This window comes from Globicephala melas, chromosome 10 (genome assembly GCF_963455315.2).
Source record: "Globicephala melas chromosome 10, mGloMel1.2, whole genome shotgun sequence".
Taxonomy (NCBI): domain Eukaryota; kingdom Metazoa; phylum Chordata; class Mammalia; order Artiodactyla; family Delphinidae; genus Globicephala; species Globicephala melas.
The window spans coordinates 34,037,878-34,060,583 of NC_083323.1; the positions used below are offsets into that span (position 1 = coordinate 34,037,878).

The 22,706-nt window shown below is 34.4% G+C and overlaps 1 protein-coding gene across 1 annotated transcript in view; it reads right to left on the minus strand.

Moving 5' to 3' along the window:
* Nucleotides 1-22,706, minus strand: part of LOC115853078 (leucine-rich repeat and IQ domain-containing protein 1) — a 123,419-nt gene that overhangs the window by 27,318 nt on the left and 73,395 nt on the right. The window contains exons 15-17 of the mRNA XM_030856461.2: nt 5,893-6,069; nt 3,510-3,959; nt 598-808 (exon numbers count right to left, since the gene is read on the minus strand). Coding sequence (XP_030712321.2) covers nt 598-808; nt 3,510-3,959; nt 5,893-6,069 — 838 coding nt within the window. The remainder of the gene's footprint in view (nt 1-597; nt 809-3,509; nt 3,960-5,892; nt 6,070-22,706) is intronic.

Sequence of the window (22,706 nt, forward strand, 5' to 3'; positions counted from 1 at the left end):
AAACTCCATGAGGGAAGAGATCTTGCATGCTTTGTTCCTAGTTAAATTTCTTGAACCTAAAATAGTGCTTGACAAACAGTACGTTCTAAAAATTATTTGATCAGTGAATAAATAAAAGGATAAATGTGATCAGATTGAACTTCATTTTGAAATCTGATCTTGGTGAGGTTCTGAATTTTCAAGTTAAATGGATATTTGAAGGACTTTAACAATTATTTTAGTAGATTTTTAAACATGCTTCTAGAAATAGCTATAGATTAGGCCAAGAGAGACCTGCTTTGACTAATCAAATGTTAGCATATGTGGCAAATGCCACATCTGAGCAGAAGTTTTGATATGATTGTGTGGTTCAGCTTGACCCTCAGTCATAAGAACAGTATTTACAAATTATAGACTACTCCTTAAGCCTAGATACTCAGCAGAAGCAAAGCCAACCTGTGGCTAACCAGCAGCCTACATGTCACATGAATAAGAAATAAATCCATGTATTTGTAAATGGCTAAGATTCAGGGATTGCCTGTTATACAGAATAACCCAGTGAAAGATAACTAATACATCTCTCATAATTAATTATTTCACCCAAAGATTAAAAGTAACCTGAATAAGAATAGCAGCCTTCTCCCTCTGTTCTTGGATGTTCACAGTATTTTTTATTTCTTCTTTCTTTAAAATAATTTGGTTTTCAATGCAGGAATTTGACTGGGATGTCAGGGGTCCTATTGCAGCAGGATGTAGCTTTATAGAGAAATGAATCTGTCTGCGCACAGTGTAACCACGCCAGCATGCCTGAATTACCATAGCTGCCATACTATTAAGAGGAGAAAAAAAAATATTTTTAGTACCCATAAATATACAGTTGTAGTTAAGAGGTCCTCATAAGATATATTTATTTGTAAACATAGACTATATAAAGTATTATTTAAAAATAAGACCCGTTCTTTTATTTAACTATAGTCATAGAAGTAAAAATAATACGGAAACCTTAAAATCTGAAGGAGAGAAATGGGCCAGTAACTTAGAGAGGGGATATGAGTACTAGGGATTTTTGTTTCTTTTAAGGAGGAAGATATTATCGAGATTTTGTATGATAGCAAGGATCCTGAACCAGTAGAAAGGGGGGAAAATGATGATGCAAAAGGGGGAAAAATATAGGAGTCAGTTGGCAAGAGAGGATGGGATCCTGTTCACAGCAGAGAGACTAAGTTTTGAGAGGAAGAAGAGCCCCCGTTCTCTCTAAGAGAAAGGACCCATCAGGTCTGCTAGCTTCACTTTCCTATCTGCCCATGGACAAATACTTAAGTCATTCTCTTATAAGCCCAGTAGTAAATGCTAACATTTTTTCCAGCCTACATCTATTTACCAATTTCTGGCACTGAATCAATCAACACTGTGTTTTTCCCACATCCCCATAAGCTGCCCAGCAACATTACCAAAATTTGAATAATAATGTACATTGATTGTAAGTGGGTTCTCAGCTTGCTTAATCATTTAATTCTTCATCATTGGATGGAAAGGAAAAGAATTTTCCTTTCCCACATAGATTGTTGCAGAAATATTATCAAGGTACAAGGTATAGTCAAAGTGCTAACTACTGGCTTAATTGTTCTTCAAATCTTTGGGTTTAGTTTTAAAAGGCATATCAAGGAGAAGTGATTCATGTATATTCACCTTTTCCAGGCTCCCTTGAAAAAGTTTTCAATAATTTTATAATTGCCAAGACTAAAGAAATTTTTTCATTCCTCATACTAGTGAGTTTAAGGCAAAATGGAATTAAGTGATAAACTGCCAGACATCACCTTATATATTTTTTTTTCTCATAGGAATATATTTGTGGGAAATTAGAAAGGAATGATGTAACCATTTTCTATTGTTATTAATACTGTCATCATCATCATCACCATTTTACCTAAAGCTTGTGGAAGGCTTCAATCTATTTTGCTATGAATTGAAGTTAGTGGATAAATTTTTTTCTGGCTTAAGATAATCTACTCGTATTCCTTATAGGAAAAAAAATCATGCTTCAACAAATCATTTCCTCCTCCTAGGGTAAATAGAACTTAATAAACTTTGCTATGGAATTAATTCACATTTGGTCATTCAACCATTAATTCATTCCTTCATCTTTTGAACAAAACTGAGTTAAAGAATTTGAAAAAGAATAGATATATGTATAACTGAATCACTTTGCTGTACACCTGAAACTAACAGAACATTTTAAATCAACTATGCTCCAATATAAAATAATTTTTTAAAAAAAAAATAAAAAAAGAGTTAAGGAATTTACGACACTATAATATGTATTTGGGTGATAAAGAAAAAGATCTGAAAACATATTTGCAATGCATAGCTGGTAAAGAATGAAAGGTCTGTAAGAAAACACATTTAACCTGAGACAGCATCTTATATTTCTCTACAGATACATACAAGTTTCACTGACTGTAACTGTGAATTTCTTGTAAAGCTGGCCAGTCATTTAGTGCTTGAATTCCTCAGCTCACTAACAGCAAAATTTCCCGCGGAAGAAAATAAAAAGGTAGATGAGGGTATTTTCCTCAGTGACACTAACAACAGGATGCTTTCCACCACACAGAAAGCCAGGAGAGCAGGTAAAGAAGCTGACTTTAGGGCTTCCTAAATATAAGGTGCTCTCCATATTGGGAAAAACAGCTCGTATTACTACTATCATCATCATCATCTTTTATCTAGTAAAAATAATGATGATAAAAATACCCTTAGCATAGGAACACATGTAAATTATGCTTAGGAAACGCCTAGACAACTGACAGTGAATCTTCCTGAAACACTGAATGGCAAGGTTCAGCAAGTGGGTATACATTTTCTTTTCCTTTTATTCTTTAGGTCTTTGGTTTGTCTATATTTTCAGTTCCTCATCCTTCCTTATTATTATCATTTGGCTATTTTATTTATCATGAATTAAAAAGTTCTAAATGTTGTTTATCTGAAATTTCAGTAGGAAATGTCTGGAGTATTTAGAGCTAACGAGATTCAAATAGGCAATGTCTAGGGTACCCTGGCTAATACTATCCCAAAATATACCAATGTACCCTGGCATGCTGAATATTTTAAGCTCAAGGAATTTGAGAAAAGGCATGTGCAGGAAGGATTTTCTGACTTTCCCTGGAAGCATGTCATAAGACCCTCATGTGAGAGGTCTTTATAGTATTTTAAGAATAATGGGATTATTTTATTTCTTCTTAAAAATTCATTTTAATTATTTAGAGATTAGAAGGCAGAAAAAATAATTTCACAGTTACTCATTTTAAATTAAATAATACTAGTTAATTAAATCAGAACCTGCCAAATTTCAACCAAATTGATCTGCACTGTAATTAATAATTTGTGCATATCATAAAAACATAAGGGAATTAACATGAAATATAATAGTGATTGAAATCCTTTACCAAATTATTATTTGGTAACAATGACTAAGATTATCCATAAAAGTAATAAAATACAACTGTAAAAGAAAAATGATCTATAAATCTTACATTTTTTCATGATGTTCAGTATTCTGGCAGTTCTTCAATAGAGACCTTGTCATTACTGTTTCCATGAATGGTATTCTTTTGGTGAGGAAACTGCTTGCCTTGCTGTCTTCTCTTTTCTGGCCTACTATTTTTTCCTGATTTCTTCCTTTAGTATCTTCACATAAGGAGGGGTTGGTTAGTGAGGAATGACTAGAGCCAGAGTCCATCCATTTCTCAGAAATACCTGGTGAGTCCAGTTTATGTTCATTTGCACAAGAGTAAAGGACTCTATTTTGCAGTATGCTGTCACTGTTTGTAGGAGGCAAATGATTTTTCTGGGCTTCTGATTCCTCTCTCTTGGTGATACTTACATCTCCATGTTCATGTGCATATCGACAATCATTACTAAGTGTCATCAATTTCTTGAAATAATGGCAGAGATTTTCTGCAGCATCCAATGTGAATATATTTCTGAGCAAATAAATAATGAGGATGTTTAATAAGAAGAATTATATCAGCAAATATTAACACTTATACAGGTTTTGAAAATATCCCTGTGTGGCCTGACATATTAAATTTTACTACAAAATTCATTAAAAACTTATTTCTGATTGTTTATATAAAAATTTATCTTATTTCTCACAATATGTGAAAATATTTGTTTACTTAATTTCAATCCATTAATCCAGACAAAACGTCTGGAAGTTTTAGAATCATTTTTATCCTAGGTAGCTTTGGTACAAATGAATGAGAAAAATCCATGCTTTTACTGCCATAAGCATGAGAAATGATGGCTGACTAAATTTGGAGAAGTTACTTATGAAACAAGTTAAAAGTACTTTGTACATTGACTTTTGCCATGCAAAATATTTGTATTGGACTTTTAAACAAATAAGTTATATCATGGGAAAGTTTTTATTCCCATTTTTCTCTGGAAAAAAAATCCATTGCAAAGAGAATTCAAATACTTTAAGACGTAAATGCTTGTGATTCTCTTGAACAGTTGTTGGATTTAGCTATACCAAACAAAATGAAAGTTATAATTATTTCCTAAAATATAGACACCTCGTATGTTTACAAATGTAGACATTAGCCTAGGTTCTTCCAATATATTTTGATATTTTGTATTTCATTCATTTTGTTGGTGAATAATGCAGAAAAGGTTCAGTTCAACATTGGATGTCAACTGTTTATGGTTAAGTGTTGAATTCACCACCATTTATGATCAAACATAAAAAATACAGTCTATTTCCAATTCTCAAGTAAAACTTTCATTTAACAATAAATTCTCCCAAAGAATTGTAAATCTAAATTTCAACGTAAGGGGTGTCAAGAGTCACCTTTACATAAAAATTGTAGATTACTATACATACACAAGGAGATATCAATTTAGATTTACAAAAAGATAACTGTAAATAACCTTAGTTTTTGCTAAAAGTAAACATTATCTATAAGAATTGGAATTATTTTTAAAGCTGTGAGATTTACTTATAATATGAATAGGCTATATTTAAAAACATTTAAATAGAAAAACCAACTCTTACATAGTATGAGCATGTACGAAAGTACAAATAGCAAAAATTTAATATGTAATTTAGTAATTAAATTTAGACATTTGGAAGCACATAACTGTTCCACTTATAAGGCAGAATTATCATAAGTAAAATAATTTTCCTTTTTCATTTGTGTCTTTTTGGAGCAGTATAAATTAGGAAATACAGTTTTAAAAAGATCAATTGTAATTAATTCATAGTAATGCATTCAGAATTCAGGGTGGGGAATGGGAAGTTCTCTTTCTTTGATATATTTTTAGGACTTTGCTCTCAGCCTCTGTCCTCTGAATGTGTGCACATGTTGACTGCTTTTCTCCACTGTGCTCCCATAATACCTTAATACACAAATATATGTGAAATATGATTCCTTATATAATAAATATACATAATAAATATCATATGTTTTATAAAACTTGCCTTGCTCCATTGTAACTATTTATTTAGCTAATTTTGTCTTAATGAAACCGTGAATTCTTTGAGGGTAAAGTGTAATATTTAGCTTATTATATGTCTTGCCCATCAATAATTGTTGAAAAATGTATGACTGATTAATTGAATGAACAGCTGAATGAATGTTTGCATCTTTTCTTGAAGCTATCCTCATGCTTTCATCTATTCTCATCTAATTTTAGCTTTTAAATTATATTCTAAATTACGTTCAAAATACATATTAATACATTTCAAATAATAAAAAGTGATGCCCAGAAGTTCTTCTCTAAAGAGACAATATCATTAAAACACGCTGTACTAGTACAAAAGAGTAGCATTGTATTGATCAAAATAATTTTTAATCACATGTATAAATTGCATTATATCTTTTAATTATGACCAGGAGGAAATAACACTCTTACCTTTCTCCAGTATATTTTTTGGCTAGTAAGTTAAATTCTCTAATCTGGGACTGACAAAGTACCAGGAAACGCTCTAATTCTAGTTCATAGTGCTCTTCAGTGTGACTTTCTGAATAAGAGGTTAGCATTTCACCATTGAGGATTTTTACAGCAGGTAATATTTTAAGTAGAGAATCCCTATCGAAAACAGGAAAAAAATTAATAATTTTGAAAAGGAGAGTTTATATCTAAAATAAACATATGCCTATTACTTAAATAATATAAATACAGAGTATATCTCTGAAACATTGATTTTGTAGAGAAAATTATACTGCTACATTTTTTAGAAAAAATTATTGTATCATGTCATGTACAAAGTTTTAGAGATCTTGACACACATTTAACCATTTTCTTCTTTTTTTTTCTTTAGAATTTTATTTTATTTATTTTTTTATACAGCAGGTTATTAGTTACCCATTTTATACATATGAGTGTATATATGTCAATCCCAGTCTCCCAACTCATCACACCACCACCCCCACCCTCACCACTTTCACCGCTTGGTGTCCACACATTTGATCTCTGCATCTGTGTCTCAATTTCTGCCCTGCAAACTGGTTCATCTCTACCATTTTTCTAGGTTCCACATATATGCGTTAATATACGATATTTGTTTTCCTCTTCCTGACTTACTTCACGCTATATGACAGTCTTTAGATCCATCCCGTCTCTACAAATGACCTAATTTCATTCCTTTTTATGGCTGAGTAATATTCCATTGTATATATGTACCACATCTTCTTTATCCATCCATTTGTCGATGGGCATTTGGGTTGCTTCCATGTCCTGGCTATTGTAAATAGTGCTGCAATGAACATAGGACTGCATGTGTCTTTTTGAATTATGGTTTTCTCTGGGTATATACCCAGTAGTGGGATTGCCGGGTCATATGGTAATTCTATTTTAAGTTTTTTAAGGAACCTCCATACTATTCTCCATAGTGGCTGTATCAATTTACATTCCCACCAACAGTGCAACAGGGTTCCCTTTTCTCCACACCCTCTCCAGCATTTGTTGTTTGTAGATTTTCTGATGATTCCCATTCAAACTGGTATGAGGTGATTCCTCATTGTAGTTTTGATTTGCATTTCTCTAATAGTTAGTGATGTTGAGCAGCTTTTCATGTGCTTCTTGGCCATCTGTATGTCTTCCTTGGAGAAATGTCTATTTAGGTCTTCAACCCATTTTTGGATTGGGTTGTTTGCTTTTTCAATATTGAGCTGCATGACCTGTTTTTATATTTTGGAGATTCATCCTTTGTCCATTGGTTCATTTGCAAATATTTTCTCCCATTCTGAGGGCTGTCTTTTTGTCTTGTTTATAGTTTCCTTTGCTGTGCAGAAACTGTTAAGTTTCATTAGGTCCCATTTGTTTAGTTTTGTTTTTATTTCCATTAATCTAGGAGGTGGATCAAAAAAGATCTTGCTGTGATTTATGTCAAAGAGTGTTCTTCCTAAGTTTTCCTCTAAGAATTTTATAGTGTCTGGACTTACATTTAGGTCTCTAATCCATTTTGAGTTTATTTTTGTGTATGGTATTAGGGAGTGTTCTAATTCCATTCTTTCACATGTAGCTGTCCAGTTCTCCCAGCACCACTTATTGAAGAGACTGTCTTTTCTCCATTGTATATCCTTGCCTCCTTTGTAATACATTAGTTGACCATACATGCATGGGTTTATCTCTGGGCTTTCTATCTTGTTCCATTGATCGATATTTCTGTTTTTGTGTCAGTACCATATTGTCTTGATTACCGTAGCTTTGTAGTATAGCCTAAAGTCTGGAAGCCTGATTCCTCCAGTTCCGTTTTTTCCCTCAAGACCACTTTGGCTATTCGGTGTCTTTTGTGTCCCTATACAAATTTTAAGATTTTTTGTTTTAGTTCTGTAAAAAATGCCATTGGTAATTTGATAGGGATTGCACTGAATCTGTAGATTGCTTGGGTAGTATAGTCATTTTCACAATATTGATTCTTCCAATACAAGAACATGGTATATCTCTCCATCAGTTTGTATCATCTTTAATTTCATTCATCAGTGTCATATAGTTTTCTGCATACAGGTCTTTTGTTTCCTTAGGTAGGTTTATTCCTAGGTATTTTATTCTTTTTGTTGCAATGGTAAATGGGAGTGTTTCCTTAATTTCTCTTTCAAATTTTTCATCATTAGTGCATAGGAATGCAAGAGATTTCTGTGCATTAATTTTGTATCCTGCTACTTTACCAAATTCATTGATTAGCTCTAGTAGTTTTCTGGTGACATTGTTAGGATTCTCTATATATAGTATCATGTCATCTGCACACAGTGACAGTTTTACTTCTTCTTTTCCAATTTGTATTCCTTTTATTTTTTTCTCTTCTTTGATTGCCGTGGCTAGGACTTCCAAAACTATGTTGAATAATACTGGTGAGAGTGGACATCCTTGTCTTATTCCCAATCTTAGAGGAAATGCTTTCAGTTTTTTACCATTGAGAATGATGTTTGTTGTGGGTGTGTCATATATGGCCTTTATTATGTTGAGGTAGGTTCCCTCTATGCCCATTTTCTGGAGAGTTTTTATCATAAATGGGTGTTGAATTTTGTCAAGCTTTTTTTTCAGCTATTGAGATGATCATATGGTTTTCTTCTTCAATTTGTTAATATGGTGTATCCCTTTGATTGGTTTTCGTATACTGAAGAATCCTTGCATCCCTGGGATAAATCCCACTTGATGATGGTGTATGATCCTTTTTTTTTTTTTGACATCTTTATTGGAGTATAATTGCTTTACAATGGCATGTTAGTTTCTGTTTTATAACAAAGTGAATCAGTTATACATATACATATGTTCCCATACCTCTTCCTTCTTGCATCTCCCTCCCTCCCACCCTCCCTATCCCACCCCTAGGTGGTCACAAAGCACCGAGCTGATCTCCCTGTGCTATGCAGCTGCTTCCCACTAGCTATCTATTTTACGTTTGGTAGTGTATATATGTCCATGCCACTCTCTCGCTTTGTCACAGCTTACCCTTCCCCCTCCCCATATCCTCAAGTCCATTCTCTAGGAGGTCTGTGTCTTTATTCCTGTCTTATTCCTAGGTTCTTCATAACATTTTTTTTTCTTAAATTCCCTATATATGTGTTAGCAGACGGTATTTGTCTTTCTCTTTCTGACTTACTTCACTCTGTATGACAGACTCTAGGTCCATCCACCTCATTACAAATAGCTCCATTTCATTTCTTTTTATGGCTGAGTAATATTCCATTGTATATATGTGCCACATCTTCTTTATCCATTCATCCGATGATGGACACTTAGGTTGTTTCCATCTCTGGGCGACTGTAAATAGAGCTGCAGTGAACATTTTGGTACATGACTCTTTTTGAATTATGGTTTTCTCAGGGTATATGCCCAGTAGTGGGATTGCTGGGTCTTATGGTAGTTCTATTTGTAGTTTTTTAAGGAACCTCCATACTGTTCTCCATAATGTGTTGTTGGATTCTCTGCTAATAATCTGTTGAGGATTTTTGAGTGTATATTCATCAGTGATACTGGTCTGTAATTTTCTTTTTTTGTAATATCTTTGTCTGGTTTTGATATCAGGGTGATGATGGCCTCATAGAATGAGTTTGTTGGTGTTTTTCCTCTGCAATTTTTTGGAAGAGTTTGAGAAGAATGGGTGTTAGCTCCTCTCTAAATGTTTGGTAGAAATCACCTGTGAAGCCATCTGGTCCTGGACTTTTGTGGGAAGATTTTTCATCACAGTTTCAATTTCATTACTTGTGATTGGTCTGTTCATATTTTCTATTTCTTCTGCTGCAGTCTTGGAAGGTTATACCTTTATAAGAATTTGTCCATTTCTTCCAGGTTGTCCATTTTATTGGCATAGAGTTACTTGTAGTAGTCTCTTAGGATGCTTTGTATTTCTGCGGTGTCTGTTGTAACTTCTCCTGTTTCATTTCTAATTCTAATGATTTGAGTCCTCTCCTGCTTTTTCTTGATGAATCTGGCTAATGGTTTATCAATTTTGTTTATCTTCTCAAAGAACCAGCTTTTAGTTTCATTGATATTTGCTATTATTTTCTTTGTTTCTATTTCATTTATTTCTGCTCTGATCTTTATGATTTCTTTCCTTCTACTAACTTTGCGTTTTGTTTGTTCTTTTAGCTGTAAGGTTAGATTGTTTATTTGAGATGTTTGCTGTTTCTTGAGGTAGGATTTTATTGCTATAAACTTCCCTCTTAGGACTGCTTATGCTGCATCCCATAGGTTTTGGATCATCGTGTTTTCATTGTCATTTTTTCTAGGTATTTTTTGTTTTCTGCTTTGATTTCTTCAGTGATCTCTTGTTTATTTAGTAACGTATTGTTTAGCCTCCATGTGTTTGTGTTTTTTATGTTTTTTTTCCCTGTAATTGATTTCTAATCTCATAGTGTTGTGGTCAGAAAAGATGCTTGATATGATTTCGATTTTCTTAAATTTACTGAGGCTTGATTTGTGACCCAAGATGTGATCAATCCTGGAGAATGTTCCGTGCGCACTTGAGTAGAAAGTGTAATCTGCTGATTTTGAATGGAATGTCCTATAAATATCAATTAAATCTATCTGGTCTATTGTGCCATTTAAAGCTTGTGTTTCCTTATTAATTTTCTGTTTGGATGATCTGCCCATTGGTGTGAGGTGTTAAAGTCCCCCACTATTATTGTGTTACTGTTGATTTCCTCTTTTATAGCTGTTAGCAGTTGTCTTATGTATTGAGGTGCTCCTATGTTGGGTGCATATATTTATAATTGTTATAGCTTCTTCTTGGATTGATCCTTTGATCATTATGTAGTGTCTTTCCTTGTCTCTTGTAACATTCTTTATTTTAACATCTATTTTATCTGATATGAGTATTGTTACTCCAGCTTTCTTTTGATTTCCATTTGCATGGAATATCTTTTTCCATCCCCTCACTTTCAGTTTGTATGTGTCCCTAGGTCTGAATTGGGTCTCTTGTAGACAGCATATATATGGGTCTTGGTTTTGTATTCATTCAGCGAGCCTGTGTCTTTTGGTTGGAGCATTTAATCCATTCACATTTAAGGTAATTATCGATACGTATGTTCCTATGACCATTTTCTTAATTATTATGGGTTTTTTTTTTTGTAGGTCCTTTTCTTCTCTTGTGTTTCCCACTTAGAGGAGTTCCTTTAGCATTTGTTGTAGACCAAGTTTGGTGGTGCTGAATTCTCTTAGCTTTTGCTTGTCTGTAAAGCTTTTGATTTCTCCATCGAATCTGAATGAGATCATTGCCAGGTAGAGTTATCTTGGTTGTAGTTTCTTCCCTTTCACCACTTTAAATATGTCATGCCACTCCCTTCTGGCTTGTAGAGTTTCTGCTGAGAAGTCAGCTGTTAACCTTATGGGAGTTCCCTTGTATGTTATTTGTCATTTTTCCTTTGCTACTTTCAATAATTTTTCTTTGTCTTTAATTTTTCTCAGTTTGATTACTATGTGTCTCAGCATGTTTCTCCTTGGGTTTATCCTGCCCGGGACTCGCTGTGATTCCTGGAGTTGGGGGGCTCTTTCCTTTCCCATGTTAGGGAAGTTTTCGACTATAATCTCTTCTAATATTTTCTCAGGTCCTTTCTCTCTCTTTCTCCTTCTGGGACCCCTATAATGCGAATGTTGTTGCATTTAATGTTGTCCCAGAGGTCTCTTAGGCTGTCTTCATTTCTTTTCATTCTTTTCTCTTTATTCTGTTCCGCAGAAGTGAATTCCACCATTCTGTCTTCCTGGTCACTTCTCCGTTCTTCTGACTCAGTTATTCTGCTATTGATTCCTTCTAGTGTAGTTTTCATTTCAGTTATTGTATTGTTCATCTCTGTTTGTTTGTTCTTTAATTCTTCTAGGTCTTTGTTAAACATTTCTTGCATCTTCTCGATCTTTGCCTCCATTCTGTTTCCGAGGTCCTGGATCATCTTCACTCTCATTATTCTGAATTCTTTTTCTGGAAGGTTGCCTATCTCCACTTCATTTAGTTGTTTTTCTGGGGGTTTATCTTGTACCTTAATCTGGTACGTAGACCTCTGCCTTTTCATCTTGTCTATCTTTCTGTGAATGTGGTTTTTCCTAACCATTTTCTTGTAAAACACAAATGGTAAGCAGTTGGAAACTTGGGCTGGGAATAAATAAAAGACTGCCTTATAAGAAGAATATTGTCAGACACACTCTTTTATTTTACTTTTTTTAAGTTTTTGACTGAGTTGGGTGTTTTTTGCTGCACGCGGGCTTTCTCTAGTTGTGGCGAGCAGTGGCTACTCTTTATTGTGGTGTGTGGGTTTCTCATTGCGGTGGCTTCTCTTGTTGTGAAGCAGAGGGTCTAGGTGTGTGGGCTTCAGTAGTTGTGGCACACGAGATCAGCAGTTGTGGCTCATGGGCTCTAGAGCACAGACTCAATAGTTGTGGCTCACGGGCTTAGTTGCTCCTCAGCATGTGGGATCTTCCTGGACCAGGGCTCGAAGCTGTGTCCCCTGCATTGGCAGGCAGATTTTTAACCACTGTGCCACCAGGGAAGCCCAGACACACTCTTTTAAAAATAAGATAATTAAAATAATTTTACCAAAAGTTGCTGTTTATTTCAGAAATAGGTGTGAATTCTGATTGTTTCTCAGTGAAATACAGTGAGTCGAGGGTTAAACCAAAACAAAAGGGGTGGTGATTACCCCATATTACATGATCTGGAAAATCTAAATTTATGACATTTCTCCTTGAATCTTAATAAGGATTATAATAAGAATCTCCCAGATATGAGCAAAAGTCTTTATCAATTTAAAAGGCCAATGCTATGAAAAACCAGATCAGAAAGCAAGAGTGGTCCACCAAGCCCAGCCACCTCGAAGTACTTCCCAAGCCTTTCACAAGGAGAGTGTGTGGGCTTCTTTTTACAAGGCTATTGATGATCACAGGGGCAAAATAAACTTCTTGAATGAGTAAAACTTCTTACTAAAAAACTAACAATTCCCATGAGGAAAACTACAAATCAGTGACAGAAGATACCAAAGACTAAATAAATGGAAAGATGTCACATGAAAAAAATCTTTGTGGATAAGAAGATTCAATACTGTCAAGAAGTCAGTTTTTCCCTACTTGATCTATAGATAGAACACAATTCCAACTAAAATACCAGCAAGATATTTTGTGGATATCAAGAAATTGATTCTAAAGCTTATACGAAGAGGCAAAACAAGCATATAGCCAACTTAATTTTGAAAGAGAAGAAAAAAGTTGGAAGAATGACACTAGTTGACTTCAAGATTATCTATGAGGCTACAGTAATCAGGATAATGTGGTAATGGCAAAAGAATAGTCAAGTAGATCAATGGAACATAAGAGAGAACCCAGAAATAGACCCACATAATACAGTAAACTGATCTTTGACAAATGAGCAAAAGTAATACAATGGAGAAAAGATAAGTCTTTTCAACTACTGGTGCTAGAACAACTGAACATCGCCATGTACAAAAAAAAAAGGAATCTAGACATACAGACACAGACCTCTCATCTTTCACAAAAATTAACTCAAAAAGGATCACAGACCTAAAAGCAAAATGTGAAACCCTAAAACTCCTAGAAGAAAAAATAGAAGAAAATCTAGATGACCTTGGGTATGGTGATGACTTTTTATATACAATACAAAATACACATCTAAATTATTAATGAGTTGAATTTCATTAAAATTAAAAATTCCTGCTCCTAGGGACATTGTCAAGTAAATGAGATGATAAGTCATACACTGGGAGAAAGTGTTTGCAAAAGACCTATCTGATAATTGACTGTTATCCAAAATATGCAAAGAACACTTAAAACTCAATGATAAGAAAATGAATGTCTTGGTTAAAAAATAAGCCAAACTCCTTAAAAGACATCTCACCAAAAGAGATATAAATATGACAAATAAGCATTAATTAATGAATTGCAAATTATAACAACAATGAGATACTACTACCTACCTATTAAAATGTCCACAATCCAAAACACTGATAACGATGTGGGGAAATAGGAATACTCATTAAGTGTTGGTGGTAATGAAAAATGGTAGAGACACTGTGGAAGATAGTTTGGTGGTTTCTTACAAAACTAAACATATTTTTATCATTTGATCTAGCAATCAGGTTCCTTGGTATTTACCCAAATGAACTGAAAATGTATGTCCACACAAAAACCTACCCACACATGTTTATAGCCGTTTTACTGGTATCAGCCAGAACTTGAAAGCAACCAAGATGTCCTTCAGTAGGTAACTGATAAACTGTGATACATCCATACAATGCAATGTTATTTAGCATTAAAAAGAAATGAGCTGTCCAGCCATGAACAAACACAGAGGAAACTTAAATGCATATTACTAATTGGAAAAAGCCAATCTGAAAAGGCTGTATGTTGTATGATTCCAACTGTGTTACATTCTGGAAAAAAAGCAAAACTATGGAGACAAAAAGATTAATGGTTGCTAGGGGTTAAAGTAGAGAGAGGGATAAAAAGGCAAAGCACAGAGGATTTTTAGGGCAGTAAAACGATTCCATATAATACCATATGGTGGATGCATGTCATTGCACATTTTTCAAAACCCACAGAATGTAGAACACCAAGAGTGAACTCCTATATAAAACTATGGAATTTGGGTGATAATGATGTGTCAATGTAGGTTCACTGATTGTTAAAAGTGCACTTCTTTGGGGCTTCGCTGGTGGCGCAGTGGTTGAGAGTCCACCTGCCGATGCAGGGGACACGGGTTCGTGCCCCGGTTCGGGAGGATCCCACCTGCTGCGGAGCGGCTGGGCCCGTGAGCCATGGCTGCTGAGCCTGTGCGTCTGGAGCCTGTGCTCCGCAGCGGGAGAGGCCACAACAGTGAGAGGCCCGCGTACCGCAAAAAAAAAAAAAAAAAAAAAAAGTGTACTGCTTTGGTGTGGGTATTTACAGTGAGGGGGGCTGTACATGTGTGGGGACTGGGGGTATGTGGGAATTCTCTGTACTTTCTGCTCAATTTTGCTGTTAACCTAAAATTTCTCTAAAAAACAAAATTTATTCATTAAAAAACAAGCAGTTCCTAAACACTAAATGAAGGATGGGAGGGTAAGATTACTAAAATACTAAGAGTTAAGAAGGCAAAGCCCTAACAACAGTTATTCCTTTTACCTAGACTGTATAGTCAGGACTGGTATATCTATTTATGCAAACACAGTTGTAAAATATAATTTTAATTATTTCTTAATGGAGGAAGTGGTCCATTAAGGCAAAAATGCATAAGGCCAACCAAGATCATAATGCATCCCTGTGTAGAGTTATGATCTTGGTAGCCTTGGTATTAAATAAAATAATCATCAGAGAGGTACAAATACAAATACATTTTGATGAAAAAAAATAGAGGAATACCACAGTTTTTCATTTACTGAGGACACAGTTGACTAGCTCTCTACACCCTTCCACCACTCCAGAAATGATGCTTTTTTTTTTTCTTACAGATATTTAATGAGGAAAGAGAGAAAGGATTAGATTTGGTTCTTCAGGGTAATTATCAGATGTTTTACAATGTTAAGAAGCAGACAAAAGCTTAATGGTTTGCTAATAAAGAGTTAAAGCTATTAAGAAAATTTGATCCCATATATTTTGAACTTTTTAGGAGGCTTGAAGCTAGAAATGCTTGCCAAATCAAAAACTACCTACCATGTTTACCACAAAGGGTTAAATAAATGGCATATATTGTGTTTCTGCTTAGATTCATTTTAAGATATGGTTTGAAAGCAGGATGTTACATTAAGATAATATCTATTCACCACAGGTGATGAGGTAATCAGAGGTGTTCACCTCAGAGGTAGAATATTAAATATAACATGAAATCTTTAACTGAGGCTCTCATCAAAGCAAGGAAACATTCCACCCTACCAAATAATTTATTACAGTACTAAGGAAGCTACACTGTATTCTAAATCTTTACCAAAATACCCAGTGTCAAGGTTTCTTCAAGACCTGGCTGTAATGTCAAAATAACTTATTTATTTATAATTATAAAATGCCAGGTATGAAATAATGATTTTTAAGATGCGATAATAAAGGGTATTGAAAGTTAAGACTGCATTGGTGTTCATCCAGCTTAAAAAAGATTCTCTAATTCTATTACTGGTCCTGTTTCTTCAAAGTAAATTTCCTACATTATAGAAGATCAAATAAAATACTTTAATAACTTGATGGAAATAGTTCTTGAGAATAGCCAACAGTTCTAATTCTTTGGGTACCAAGCGAATTTCTACCTGGTACCTTGGTCTCCAGAGTGGACCTGACTAGCAGAAGGAATGAAGTGTGCCAGTGACAGGCTCTAATGTTTGAAAAAGGTATGTCTTATAAGGAAAATTAATAAAGCATATTACCTTATTGTAAGTTGGATTTCTTAGCAGTTAGGTAAAGCTGATTTTCTTTTCTTCTAGTGTATAACCATTTCAGTAAGCTTTTGTGTGTACAAAACTTTTTACCAGGATGGTGGACCCACAGTGGTAGTGCAGATGCAGTAACACCTATGAGACACTCTTGAGTGGTCATCTTTCAGGTCTCAGTTTGGCTAAATGAGGAGGTGTCAGCAAAAGGAAGGCAATACTCATGTTGCTAACATGAGAACCTCAGGGTCCAACACATCTACCCCTTGTGTTAGTCACTCTCAAAATTCATTGAGATGAGAATTCAAGCTAGATCCCTATGTGTGCCTCCAGCCCTGAAAGGTAGTGTTTCTGAAAGGACTGTCCTTGAACTACTGTATCAGTGGTACTTGGGGTGCTTTTTAAAATGCAGAGTCTTCAGCTACACATAGACCTCTACTGGCAGGTTCAGGGGAATCTGTATTTTTAAAACATAGTCTTTCTTGTGCACCTTAAAGAGTAAAACCACTACATTGGGAAGAAAATAGACCTCAGCACATTATGCTAAAATCAGAGATGATCGGGTTTAAAGTAAAAAAAAAAAAAAAGAAACAAAAATAATTCTTAAAGAAACTCTGAAATTCAAATCATTTGCAAATTGTCCTAAATTTAAAAAAAGGCTTGCATGGAAACTTATACCATAGTCTATATATCAATGATATCAGAAGAATTTGCTAAAATAAGGGATACTGTGGTCCTGGGCAGTTACATTCCAATGATATGTCACTGATTAACATTGCCATTGGTTTTATATAAATGCTGTGAATTTTTTAAAGAAAATTGTTCCTGTAACTCTAAAATTAGAGAGTACATACCAAATAAATAAAGAAATAGCTTTCTACTCAGAAATAATTGATGGTTGGAATAAAGAGCCATTTTAACCAAATAATCTAATGTAATCCAAGAGGCAAAAATATAAGAATTTGCTTTATCAGATTAAGGAACAGATTAATATTTTACCACAAACATTTTACCTAGTAAAAAAAGGATTATGCTCCAGACAACCAAGTAATGAAAAATAATTTCAAAGGTAATACAGGACATTAGAGTTCTTTCTAGGTGTTGCAACTGGCATCATGTGGAAGCTGTTGAGATGTTAATTGACACGGATCAGCAAAATGATAGTTTTATCATCAAATGCTATATTTTTGACATGGTTATTGATACAGATATCATCAAGTATAATATTTTAGCTACACACAATAATTCTAGAGAATGTGGGTCAACAGTGCTTGAATTTTTACATTTGGAATATTTTGATATTACACTCATCACCTTTACGTTAAAAGTTCCCAGTTTATTTTAGTCACAATATTTTGAACTTCTTTGGATGTAAAAATTTCGTTTGCTTGGATCTTCAAGAATACGACAGTGTCTTCAAATTTGTGAATCACATAATAAATATCCAGGTTGGAGTTGGTGTTTTATTTAAACATTTTTTTCTTAAGTCTTTTTTTTAAGGGACAATAGTCAAATTTGTATAAGTTAGTAGTGCATGAATTGGCCTTAAATTCAAATGCAGCCTTATAAAGAGCCTATGATAAATATATTAGAAAGCACTGTAACAAGTTGATTCATGTTCAGAATGAAGTATAAGGACACTGTGAGATCTCAGCCTTAGTTTTTCCAGCTGGGCTCCTCCTAGTCAAGGGCTGAATCAATATTTCATTTAGTGAAAACTTCCTGGTGAATATTCTGTCACTTAAGAAGCTCTATTAATCATTAATGAATGAAACACATTCCCAAAGGAAATTCCAAACTGAGTCTGTGGATTAAGTTTTAAAAAGAGATTTCTTTTAGTACATCAGTTTTGTTCGTGTTATCACTGGCTAGACATGAAAGTAAGAAGCCAATTGGGAAAATCTATAACTAATCCCTTCGTTGGTATCAAGGGGTTATGTAAAGTTCATTGGAACATACTGGTTAAAGTCTGAGTTGATCCTTTCATTAACAAATCCATATTTTATAGATTACTAGATTTTAACCTCTTTAGATAAATGAATTTCTTCTTAAAATTATGAAAGCTGCATTAGAGCAACTGATCTAAGTGAAATTTGATAGGTAAAATTTTCAAGTTGCTATTAGTCTAGTCCATAAAAGTTAACTTAAACATAGAAATTGTAATAGCTAAATAATTGTATATATAAATACTACCTATTCTCTTTCAGTATTGATTATTTCCAATTAAATATTTTCTTTAAAACTATAAAGTATATATACTTAGTAAGTGTAATAAAATGTGAATGTTTATCTTTATATATGTATTACAGTGTTATATCAATAGATTTTACAAGAAGCACATTTTATTCAATAAAATAGTGCTTATGCTTTCTACAAACAAAATAAAGAAAAATAAATAAATTGAAAGGTTACTCAGGACATAGGTTTGTTTCTAGTTGTTGCAACTTGCAACATGGCAGTTGTTCAGATGGTAACTGATACCAGATCAGCAAAAGAATTCATGTCCTATTTGCCCAACACCTAATAGAAAAACCATTGCCCCCCAAAGAACTTGCTCTGAATAATGGGCACAGCTGCTATTTTTATTTGTCACTGTATGCCAACTATATAACTTGTTCTATAGAATTACTTGGGAAACTCTCTAGAAACAACCCATCAGACATTTTCATTATAAATAATATCACCTGCTAAGCAGTCTTTCAGACATGATTACACTCTTCTTTTTGTATGGGAAATTTCACTCTAAGATCTGGTTCCTAGAAATGAGGACCCAAAACTTGGGGGATTAGTGCTTTAAATCTCAATGTAAGAGAAGCACAGCCCTAGAATGTGAGCTAGTGCATCTGGATGGGGACCTTGACTGCTTCTATTCCAGAAAAGGGAGTCCTTCACCAAGCTGGTAAGAGTTCTAGAAACGTATCTAGGTGGCCTTTTCACATATGCACACAAAATCCTTAAATAGTTTTAATTTCTGATCACTTTATGATTTGACATTAACTAATAGTTGACATTTCCTATAATAACTTGTCCTAAGATCAGCTTCTCAGGAAACTTGGAGAATGTGATAAATACTATGGTTCCCTAGGAGTCTGAGGACTCCAATTTTAGAACTGCAGATACTGATAATTACTGCAAATCAACAATAATATAAATTTTCAATTTATAGAAAATAACATTTTCAATCACTAAATTAAAATTGAATAAATTCAATAGAAAAATTAGAGGGGCTGAAACATGTATTTTTTCAAGCTTTTACACATTATAATGTAATTAAATTCAGTAATGTATTCCTCCAACAAATAATTTTGGGTGTCTACAAGGCATACAAGGACTCTAAACTATAAGGATCTGTACAATAATCTGGGGTCACTTCTACTACTTAATTTTAGCCATTTTTTAATGCTTGGATTTTCATTTAATTTGGCTACTTTCCCCTAATCTCTTGTCACTTTTCTACTAAAAACAAGCTTCCCCAAATACTATTTCCATTTTCATACAACTATTCAAAATTTCTCTATAGCTCCTTAAAAATAATGGCTAGCATTATCAAGTATGCTTTCTGACAGGCACTACTGTAAAGTGCTGTCATGTGGTAACATATTTATTCCTCATAGAGACTCTTGGTATGTTCAGTAAATACTCTGTAAAATGAGAATGATAATTACAGAACTTAACTCAGCTGCTGTGAAATGAAGGAATATATATAGGTACTTAGCCCACTCTCTGACACACTGTAAGCATAAGTACTTGATTTCTTACTTCTTTCCAATGGTATTCCCACTATACCCACTTTACTTGAATAGACTGGCCTTCTAACAGAGCCTAACTTCACCTTTCACATTCCCTCCTTTTTTGGATATTTCCTCCATCAGAAGGGCTTTCTTTTCTTTTAATTTGGTTTTCCATTTTTTTTTAATTTAATTTTATTTATTTAGTTTTTGGCCATATCGTGCAGCATGTGGGATTTGGTTTCCCAACAAGGGATTGAACCCGTGCCCCCTGCATTGAGAGAGCAGAGTCTTAACCACTGGACCACCAGGGAAGCCCCTGATTTTCAGTCTTACCAAACTTTTGAGGTTTAACTCAAAGTTTGCCTCTTCAGCGCAGGCAGTTTTCCCTGGTCACATTAAATTAAGATAATATTTCCAAATTTCTAAAGCATATCTCTTGCCTACAATAATCATCTGACACTTATATTTTATTAGGTACTAAAATCTAATAGTTAAGAGCACAGATTCTGGAGCTAGACTGCATGGATTTGAATCCTGGGTCTTTCACTTGCTAGCTGTGTGAAACTGGGTAGGCTACTTAGCCTTTTGGGAACTCAGTTTTCTTAAGTATAAAATGGGGACACTAGGTTGCTATTTCATCGGCATATTGTGAGGATTAAATGAGAATGATGAGAACGATGTTGGGCACAAAGTCAATGCTGTTTCAGTGTTTGTTACCATTAATTTTCATGGTTATCATTTTTGCATACATTTTCTATCCCTAACAAGATTATAAAAATGACTTGCAATCATGGGTTACATTGAATTTCCCTTAAAATGTCTAACATGTTAGGACACAGGTTGCATATAGCAGGCATACACTAAATACTTGGTGATTGAATAAGAACCCGTATATAGTCTGGTAGGCCTAGTAATAGAAAATAATAGATTTTTGTGTGCTTACCGTGTTCTAGGAATTGTTATCAACAAGATATGTGCATTATCCCATTCAAGTCTAATGGCTATACCATAAGATAGGTACCATTTTTATCCTCATTTTACTAATGAAGATTCAGAGACACAGAAAAGTTAAGTTACTTGCCCAGGATCACAAAACACGGGGCAGGAGGAAGATGTCCTTGTTTAAAAACACAATGATTTCCAAACTTTAGTGCACACTGAATCACACAAAGGGCTTGATAAAACACAGATTACTGGGGATCATCTGCTATCTTCTGATTCAGTGGATCTGGACAGTGTTTAAGATTTTGCATTTCTAACAGGTTTCCAAGTGATGACGAAGCTGCTGGTCTGGGGGATACACCTTTAAGAACCACTGCACTGGGTTATACTCTTTCCTCCATGCTATACAGCTTAAATTGCACTTAGAAACAGATGTTTCTAAATTAGAAGTTGACAGGTTCTGTTCTAAAACATGTGGAAACATACCAGGTTTCCCTAAAAAACACTGTAACATTAGAAATTTATGTGGAAACTGAGCTTTAAAGAAAAAAGAAAGAAAAATAGATTTTCTGGCAAAAAGATAATAACTCCTCTGTGATACTCATCAATGAGTAGCAAATCACACAGGTGTTTGACTTGGTGTAAAAATGCTACTGTTTTCTTAACTAAACGTCAATTAACAAATTCAAGAAACCAATACATCTAGAAAGAGAATGTCACAGGTTTGCAGTGACCTTAGACAAGGGAGGGAACAGCGACTACTCCCTAGACTCTCTTATCTTTTTCTACAGGTAGATTAAGTCAGGTAAAGGAATTTTAAACATAATCAGATCATTGGTTCTTCTGTAAGATATCTTATATTCCTCTGAAGTACTCAGAAAAACAAGGATCTTCCTGGCTATGGCCACACATCACAGGGAAACCAAATCAGGGGAAAGAGTCAACTGTTTCTGCCCTAGGACTGGATGTCACAACAACCTTTTATTCAGTTATTCATTTCTCCCTATCTATATTGTATTCATAAATTATTTTTACTACCTGGTCAAATTGATAAGACTTTCTGACTTGATCCAAACTTAAGATCCTGAAATAGATTTTCCTACCTGAATTTTAGTAAATGGTTGCCTTTCCCTACACTTAGCATGTTGCCAAACACACCTTGCGAAATTAGGCTACAAGCCCTGTCCATTTTGGCTTGTTCTGCCTTGATGTATCTATGACCTGATATGATACAAATGTCAAATGTACAATAAATCATATTAAACCATCTAACAAATGCATGCTGCTGGACATAAAAAGAGATAAGAGTTCAGGCCATAAACATCACCAGTACTAGAAAATTCCAAAGTGGATATATGCAAAGTTTTTCAGTATACTGGGATTTAATTCACCTAGACCTGGTAAATGAGTCTGAGGATGTGTGAGAGAAAAACCACTTAAAGCCAAGGGAAAGAACAAGTGGGAAGCAAAAGGCAGAAAAATTACAGGAACTCACATGAGGATGGGAATAATTCTCATCAGCCAAAGTTGAAAGGATACATATAAGAGACATTGGGCAGAATGCTCAGAAAGTTGGTACCATAGTAGTGGGGCTAAATTAGCACTAGTCTGAAGATTTCTTTGAGACTTCCCTAACAGAACTTAAAAGGAAGTTTTGAAAGTATCTCACTAATTCCAAGTAATGTAGCTGCTGCACGTGAGAAGCAAAATATAT